Genomic DNA, 9,456 nt, shown 5'->3' with positions numbered 1-9,456 from the left:
CATGGCTGATACAAATGAAGGTTTTCAAATAAAATATTTTTTATTAAACAATGACAGACAACAAAAATGTGTGCTTGTGTGTGTGAACAAGAAAAACAAAAACCAGGGGCAGGTGATCCATGAAACAGACAGGACTGGTGATGGCCATAACAATCCTAAAGGTCCAGCATTGTTCTCACAAGCCGCTTCACTCAAGACAATAATAACATAATGAAAAGTTAGTATATCCCAAAAAATTAAAATAAATAAAAGTTGCTATAAAGGTGGTAGCAATTCATTACCGAACTCTTAGCTGACGAAGTCGCACTAGCTAGCAGGCAGTGCTTGAAAATTGGTTGAAACAACCAACATAAAATATAAATAATTACGCTGTGCATGTACAAATGAAGACCAGTATAAGCATCGCAAAGGGCCTCTGATACAATATAGACAGTTGACAATTCAAAAGAGGTCGATATTTCAGCAACTTAACTCTGGAACAACTCGACGCGCAGCAATGTAAGTGAATGGTGTCCAACGCCCAAATGACAGTGTTTGGAACTATTCCGATCTTCAAATCCCGGAAGTAGGCGGTTAAAGGCGCCGCCATTATTTACAACGGAGGTCTATGGGAGTGTCGCAACTCTCTCTCTCTATGGCTCTGGCAATGTCACTCGTCAAGACTGAAATATTAATTAGTTAAATTAAACAAATGTAAGGTCATACTTCATTGCAGTTCAATTGTATGTTTAAAAGTTAATTGGACAACAAGTGCTGCTAAAGTCTTTCATCTATTCATCCATTTGTAGGACCAACTTCTGTCTGACAGACTTGCAGCCTTTAACAGAAAATATTTTCTCTTTTTCAGGGAAGAAGGGCATGTCTCTGGCCACTTTATCTGCCAGATCAGTGTCTTCAGTCATGTTCAGATGGACCATCTCAGCCATGACGCACTGACGCACATGCTTCAGCTCCAGAGGTAGGAAAGGAATATAGTGATCAACCAGATGATGAGCTATGAGACTGGAGTGCTGAAATCCACCTGTAGACATACACATTAAAAATTAAAGGAGTTATTTGATGTCTAAATGCAACCAAATATTCAGTACCGGGCCCGATACGCCAGCGTGTGTCATGTTTGTGTCCAAACAAAGAAACACAGACAACAGAGCAAACATAGGCCACAGTAATGTAGGCTAAAAGAAGGATGTCTTTGAAGTAAATGTATCTTATTATATATTCAACAAATTAAATATTCACGCTATAGTTGTTGTGCGTGAGCTGATAAGAGACTGGATTAAGCGTGCAGCGGCACAGACGCGTGGGCTTGTCGATCACATCCCTTTTTCACAGACATCGCTTTAAACTTTGTAGATTGGTCGGATATGGCACTAGCAAAGAAAGTCAACAATTGGAAAAGTCGTATTGTGCCTTTTACCCCCTATTACCATACTTTTACATAATCTTCCGTTATTGAAAAACTGTTGCTTTAATTAGCTTGAACAACTTTGAAAACCATTAACAAAATGGATTCAATAATTTTAGCGATTCTCGTTTGCTACTTAAATCTACAACATTAAAAAAACATCAAATATTAAATCAAATAAGCACAGAATCCACTTTGCGCTGTTGCCCACGATTGCGTCAAGGATCAGTCAAATTTCCACGTGCATCTTGAAAAGCAGATGTTTTGGAAAAGGCTGCTGCAAGTTTTTGTGCCAAAGGGTTAGCACAAAATAAAATAAAATGCGGCTTTTACCCCGGTGCATATTTAGCCCCGTTGTACCCTACTAAAAATGAAAGTATTGGTATTGGTGCATACCTAATTCAGTATGATTATATTTATTAAAATCATAAATAGATTCTGCCTTATTGGAACCTTACTTGTCCATGTCCCTAAGCCCATCCCATCCTTAAAGGGATACTCCACCGTTTTTTTCATATTAAACTGTTATTCCCTTAACTAAGACGAGTTGATACATACCTCTCTCGTCTCAGTGCGTGCACTCAATCGCTCTGGCGCGCGGCGACACTTTGATAGCACTTAGCTTAGCCTAGTTCATTCATTAGGAACCAAACAGAGATGAAGTTAGAAGCGACCAAACACCTCCACATTTTCCCTATTTAAATACAGTTACACGACCAAGTATGGTGACAAAATAAAACGTGGCGCTTTTCTAAGCGGGTAAAAAGGATAACTATAATGTATGGTGGAATAGCACTTGAAGTTGGGAGCACTTCGACTCTGCGCAGTAAAAAGTCACGTTGATTCTAATGACAGAAGTGAGAGGGAGAGGATTTTTCAGGAGTGACTTTTTACTGCGCCCGAAGTGCTCCCAACTTCAAGTGCTATTCTGCCATACATTATAGTTATCCTTTTTACCCGCTTAGAAAAGTGCCACGTTTTATTTTGTGTCACCATACTTGGTCGTGTAACTACTCGTGTAACTGTATTTAAATAGGGAAAACGTGGAGGTGTTTGGTCGCTTCTAGCTTCATCTCTGTTTGGTTCCTAATGAATGAACTAGGCTAAGCTAAGTGCTATCAAAGTGTCGCCACGCGCCAGAGCGATTGAGTGCACGCACTGAGATGAGAGAGGTATGTATCAACTCATCTTAGTTAAGGGAATAACATAGTTTAATATGAAAAAACGGTGAAGTATCCCTTTAACTCTAACCATATTAAACCTGCTGATCAGTAAAGGTGTCCAGGAAGAGAGCCACAATTGTATTGTTTTATACATTTATATATGGATTGTATTTTAAAAGGTTATACGTATTTGGATGTACGCATATGCTATATACTTTGGTCTTACAATATGAGCTGCAAGTGTCAATTTGCCAGCCCATCCGATCACTGCGAAGACAGCGAAGTATTAAATACCCGTCAATTATTTTCACTTTTCAAAAATTTTCTATTTTGTAGAATACTTAAATGATCTTTCAATACATACTGTTTTTATCATTAAAAATGTTTCGAAAGATTTTAGTCTCCATTTCCTTGCTGTTCATCCATAGCTCTTCCCGATCTTTGCCTTCTCTCCAGGAATCCAGAGCCACTTCAGCAATCACATTCCCACCTGCATTACTAAGAATAAACACAGCTTATTAGGGCAATGTTTTGGGAGAGTAGAGCTATTTAACTACCACTTCGTTTGAATTTTATATAGCTAATTATGTTGTCTACAACTGCATTTGTGGAAATCTGAAAAACAAACCCATGATTTGAGAGCTTTACCTAAGAAAAATGAAGAGTGCATTGTGGAATGACACTCCGTCTACACGGGCATTGTAGTCCAGAAAGGCCTTTATGGTGTCAATCAGCTTTGGCTGCATCTTGTCCATTTCATCAAATATGAACATGGAGCGGGGAAAACTTGATACACTTTTAGAAATCCACTCCTTTAGTTGTGCCTGAATAACAGGAAAATGCAAATCCCAGTAGAGAAATTACTTATGATATGTGCAATATTCCCACGACCATTTTACAAATATGTACAATATTTTTACTTTCATATTATAATTTTAAATATACAATTTACTAAATTGTCAATGTAGTAATGAATACTGGGCGAAAAATGGTGTCCGTTTAACAGAAACACAACTTCATTACTGTTTAAAATGAAAATCCTGAAACTGTAAATGACCCAAATCCACAACTATCTGGCCAACTCTGAGTCTGAGAGTCTTGTGGGCCATCTTACATCTTAAAGGTAGACAGAGCCTGACCATAAAGAAGCAATAATTGTAAATGCGATTGCTAGAGTCTTTGGCCAAGGCTAAAAGGACTACCATTTATTTACTTACGCTGTACAAGTCTGACTTTTCTTTGTGTGGGAAATGATACTCCGATATATACAGGTGAACATGTTCGCTGTTTTCCCCTTTTTCATATATGTTTCTTGCGATGATTTTAGCAACATGATTTTTTCCAACTCCTGCAGTCCCATGGAAAGACAGAACCAGCGGTTTGTTTGGTTTGCTGTCAGTCATAAATGATGTTACAGATTTTAGTACAACATCAGTCGCAATGTGCTGCCCAAAGAGAGAGTCTCTTAAATCTTTCTCCAAACCTGAAAAATGTGCAGAAATGTGAAGTCAAAGATTGTTTGTAGCTTGTAATGATAATTTGTGCTATAAACAAATAACTACAAATAACACAGAAAGCAAAAAAGCATTTTATAAGAAAGTAGCATTTTTGTCTCAGTACAAAATACTATAGCAAATTAAGCTGCTGTAGCCAGCTGAAGAAAAGTCAAACCAGCTCATGCAGGTTCCCTTTCGAAACGTTTACTCATATTGCATCTGCTATGGGGAAAACTCCATTTTCTCCAATTACTGAAGCCTTTTATTCAATAACTCAGTGCTACTGCACAGCCATAACAGTGCCATGATCTGTGCGTGCTTATTGGCTGAGCAGTGGGAACTGCATGAACCTATGGCGATGCGGCGTATATCTGCGCGAGCCAATCGTGGTTCATCCCACCGAACCAAGCGCAGAACCCGCCAGAAGGGGCGAGGCATCTGCCTATATGAGCAGCTGTCGAATAGGATTCAGATTTATTCTCCTCTCTTGGAGTATAGACTCATAGAGTATATTCTGATGTCAGTTGACGGGCCCGCCCCGCAAGACGCGTTCATTGAAGACTGACGCTCTCACTACGAGAGCGCGAGTCTCACCTTGCTGAGTTCACAGACCACTTTCTCTAAAGAAAGTGACTCCTCCCCTCGTTCTCCAACGTTCTCTTTCTCTCAATCGTGAGACGAAGAAACAGTGGATCCGCAGGGCTGAATGAGCGGGACTTAGTGAGCTCACGCCGGTTTATTTCCCTCACGTCTCACTCTCTCTGGAGTGAGAGGATTCCCCAGTACTGCTTGCCGAGTTTTGCCTCACTGCGCTTGCGTTCCGTGGCTCAGCAGTGACCAAGGCACCGAAGTGGAGCCGCAAGCCACATCTCCGGCCGGTTAAACGCTACTCATTTCAATGCTGTAACAGGTGCTGTTCTCCCGCCTCAGCACGAGACGCAGCCTGTAATACTTCAAACAAGATAGACGCTCCCCCTGTGAGAGCAAAAATCTCCTCACTGCGCCTGCGTTCCACTGTTCAGCAGCTACCCAGGCTCCGAAGCAGAGCCACAAGCCACGCCTCCGCTCAGCCAAATGCTACCCATTTAATCTCTGCTCTTCTTCCGCCTCAGTGCGAGACGCAGCCTGTAATACTTAAGCTATTGCCACTCGACTTGGGCATGGGAGTGTGGAGCTGAATTTTGGGGACAATCAATTGAGGCTATTCACCACGCACTTTCACAAAGTATATGGATGCAGCACTCTCCCCCCTGAGACAGAAGGGGATGCGCATCCTGAATTACCTCAACGACTGGCTTGTCTTAGCCCAGTCAGAGGCAGAATTAATTAATTCATACAGACCCATACTCCTCAGCCCTTTGGAATGACAGGGACTCATGATCAATCTAGCCAAGAGCTCACTGTCTTACAGCCAGGGATTCTCTTTCCTGGGGGCAGTTCTCGACTCAGCCAAGATGTAGGCAGGGCTAGCAACCGAGGACGCTCAGACCATCCAGCGGCACGCAATATTGTTCAGAGTAGGGGCCTTTTCCCCTCTCTGAACCTTTCAGCGGATGCTAGGCCTAATGGCCTCCGCGTCATCAGTACTTCCGCTGGGCTTGCTGCACATAGCGCCCCTGCATTACTGGCTGAAACTACAGGTCCCAACTCACGCTTGGCGATCAGCTTGCCTTCGCGTCAAGGTGGACCACGGCTGTGTCAGAGCCAGGGTGGGAATTATGTAATTTTAGGGGCAAGGCCATTTGGCCTCCACCTTTTCTTTTTTGGGGGGGGCACCAAGGCCATATGACAGGGCACAAAGGCCATTGAGTACAATTCGATGGTTTTCCCATTCAGATTGATACCATAACATCCTAATTTGGAATAATTTGGAAAAAAAATGTAATGAGAGAGAGAGAGAGAGAGAGAGAGAGAGAGAGAGAGAGAGAGCGCCATTACATCCAGAAGGTATACACCCTCACACAACAATAGAAACAACATAAATGCCAATAAAAGCACTCAGAAACACCACAAATGCCTATAAAAGCATTCAGAAACAACACAAATGCCAATAAAAGCATTCAAAATATTCATTCAGTCCTCTATATCATGTGAGAATGTGAGTTATTAATTATGATTATCAAAGTTTACATTCAATATAGGCTATAAACAAATTTTGTGTAAACATGTTATAATTTGCCTATATATATACATACATACATATACATATACATATATATATATATATGACTAATAGTAAAGACGTACTAATAAATAAACATTAGGCCTATCCTAAAGTTAATAAATAGCAGTCCCAAACTAGTTTTTGTTAATACAATGTTGGTATGAGCCACTACAGTCATTTAAAAATATAAAAAATAACACAAAGAAAAAATAGTGGCATTTTGGGGTTAATATGGAAAGGACAGTTACCATGGTGAATACACAATATTAACAATAACTGTTAATGAAACATGGAAACTGCTCCTGGTGAATAGAATAGAATGAAAATCATACCTGCATTACTTTTATTTCGTGTAATTTACAACGTAACAGCGTTGCATGCTCGTAGTTTCTTTTGCACTTGATCAGTGAGGCGATACAGCGCGCGCGCCGTCGCATTTGTGCGTGCAATTGAGGAGTGTGCGCTACGAGTACAGGATAACGGCTGACAGGATAAGAAAGTCAGTTTTTCTGAGGTGAAAAACTTTATCTCAGCGTACACTTATGTCACTGCCTGGTAGTTCCTATTGTGCTGGGTTTTCTGAAGTAGTCATGATTCGCCTCTCATAACATATGCTCTAAACACGCACGCAGAGTGGAAAAGGAGGCGCGGGGAGCAAGGATCACAGCGCAATTTTTTTTTATATCGATATATCGCCCAGCCCTACACTGCACCAGCGCGAATCCACGAACTAATTGAAGTTCAGAGACTACTTGGGTGGCTCGCTGTAATTCAAAGCAAGCCCACTATGCCGCACTGGCGCTTTATACATGGAACTTGGACAGGGCCAGGGCACACAGGCCACTGTGGCCGTACGATGATTTTTTTTTCACGGGGCATGAAGGCCAAAGTGTAGGGCAACGGCGGCCATGGCCGCGTGGCCGCGGTATAATTCCCACCCTGGTCAGAGCCCTGGTCCCTTGGATGGAACCCAGCCGAGACCGGTCTGGAGTGAGCATGAGGTTGGTCTTGAGGAGGAAGGTGATTACAACAGATGCTTTCAACACGGGTTGGGGAGCTCTGAGCGAGGGCAGACTGACTTCTAGCTCCTGGTCGGGCACGGAAAAACATCTGCACATCAACTGCATGAAAATGACAGGGCACCATTGTCTTAGTCCGGTCGGTCAATATGGCGGTGATGTCCTACATAAACCACCAAGGTGGACTCAGGTCGAGGCCTCTGTACAAGCTAGCCAGACGCCTGCGCTCGCTGAGAGTGGTGCACGTGCCGGGCTGACAGATCCAGGGAGCAGACATGCTGTTCCGGGACAACGTGTTCCCAGGGGAATAGACCCTCCATCCCCAGGTGGTTCAAACGATTTGGAGTATCTTTGGCAAGGCAGAGGGCGACCCCAATTTTCTTTAAAAAGAGCAGGGATGCGCTGGCCCACGAATGGCCCAGCCTCCTCATTTACACGGGGGTCGCGCTACTCCCTCAGGTCATCAAACGAATCAGCGAGGACAGACGCGCCATCCTTCTGGTGGCCCTCTCTGGTGGACTCAACCTTGGTTCCTCGAGTTGATTCAGCATCTAGCAGCAGCCCTATGGCCAATTCCCCTGAGGAAAGACCTTTCCCAGGCGAACAGGACAATCTGGCATCCCCAACCAAGCTGTGGGCCCTCCACGTATGGCCCCTCAACGGAAACTTATGGACCTCCCAGCGAAATTCCTGAATACTATCTCTGAGGCTAGAGCCCCGTCCTCGCTTCTATGCCCTTAAGTGGTCTGTTTTCCCCTACTGGTGTTCAGTCTGGAACCAAGACCCTATTCATGTGAAGTACCGCAAATTCTTTCCTTCCAACAGGAGCTAATGGATGTGGGTCGCACCCCCTCAACGCTCAAAGTCTATGTGGTGGCCATAGCAGCATTCTATGTGGCCGGCCAGTGGCTGGGTAGAAGCAACCTGGTTGTTCGCTTCTTGAAAGGGGCAAGGAGGCTCAACCTGCCTCTGCCTCGTCCTCTTACCATACCCTCTTGGGACCTATCAACGGTCCTTAGGGCCCTCAAAGGGCCCCCCTTTGAGCCGCTACAGTCGGCCAGACTTTCTGTATGAGTTTGGGCCTAACGGCTCCAAGGTTGTCCTCAAACCAAGGCATGGCTACGTGCCCAAAGTGCTCTCTACTCCATTCAGAGCACAAGTTATTTCTCCATCTGCTCAACCCGCTTCGGAAGACAAGCGACAATTACACTTACCCTGCCCTGTCCGGGCCTTAAGAGTTTATACAGTCAGAGCTGCTCTTCGTATGCTTCGCTCCAAAGGGCTTCCGGTCACAAAGCAGAGATTGTCCCGCTGGATAGTGGACGCCATTGCATTGGCTTACACTTCTATGGGCCTTCAATGCCCCATCTGGCATGGCCTCTCCGTGGGTGTGGTCCAGTGGTGTATCTATTGGTGACATCTGTGCGGCGGTCGGGTGGTCCTCGCAGTCCACCTACACCAGATTTTACAACTTTGAAGTCCCTGCACTGCAGGCACAAATCCTCTCTGTCTAGTTGGAGTTGATCTCTAAGTGAGCTTAATCCACTATGACCTCTCTGGAGGCTCCGACTACAGTCCAAGCCCTTTTCTGGTCGGGCGTAATTCTGCCCTCTCTTAGCCCTATTGCCCACAAGTCCCTCATCCAAGCGCCTTAGGCTAGGACCTTAGAAGATGTTGTTCTGCTTAAACATAGTACGGCGTGATTGGATTAGTTCCCCATAGCGTCTAGCAGATGCAATATGAGTAAACGTTTTGAAAGGGTAGATCTCGGTTACTAAAGTAACCTCGGTTCCCTGAGATAACAGGAACGAGTATTGCGTAGACGGCCGTGCTATGGCACTACACAACTTGGTGTTCATCGCTTCAGTCGACTTAACCTAATGGCGACGCCAGCTGCTCATATAGTCAGATGCCTCGCCCCTTCTGATGGGTTCTGCGCTTGGTTCGGCGGGATGTGCCCCAATTGGCTCACGCAGATACGCCGCATCGCCATAGATTCATGCAGATTCCAGAATCGTTATTAATTAAAATTCAGTTGCTTTATTTTTGTCCTTGCTTGTAGATGAGGTTGACAGAAGTTAGCCACTTTCGTTCCAACACAGGATGAAATGTGTCGTTATCTATGAGTGTTGAGTGACATAATATCCCAAGTGGATGCGTGGAAGAGACGTGAGACTGAAAGCACTGCAAAGCCCTCACGCTACTCATA

At 44.1% G+C, this 9,456-nt stretch overlaps 1 protein-coding gene across 2 annotated transcripts in view; it reads right to left on the bottom strand.

Moving 5' to 3' along the window:
* Window positions 1-17: 17 nt before the first annotated feature.
* The window catches only part of LOC309481354 (torsin-1A-like), a gene marked incomplete at its 5' end in the record, with an annotated part of 29,559 nt that continues 20,120 nt past the window's right edge, over window positions 18-9,456 (bottom strand). The window contains 4 exons of one of the 2 annotated variants that reach the window (XM_082146256.1): window positions 18-1,021; window positions 2,933-3,066; window positions 3,217-3,392; window positions 3,786-4,051. In XM_082146256.1, coding sequence (XP_082002382.1) covers window positions 771-1,021; window positions 2,933-3,066; window positions 3,217-3,392; window positions 3,786-4,051 — 827 coding nt within the window. In that variant the 3' untranslated portion in view covers window positions 18-770. The remainder of the gene's footprint in view (window positions 1,022-2,932; window positions 3,067-3,216; window positions 3,393-3,785; window positions 4,052-9,456) is intronic. The other variant, XM_082146257.1, reaches the window with a different exon arrangement.

The sequence above is a fragment of the Leuciscus leuciscus genome, assembly GCF_965113295.1.
Source record: "Leuciscus leuciscus genome assembly, chromosome: 18".
NCBI classification, from domain to species: domain Eukaryota; kingdom Metazoa; phylum Chordata; class Actinopteri; order Cypriniformes; family Leuciscidae; genus Leuciscus; species Leuciscus leuciscus.
This window is presented reverse-complemented; position numbering and strand designations above follow the sequence as displayed.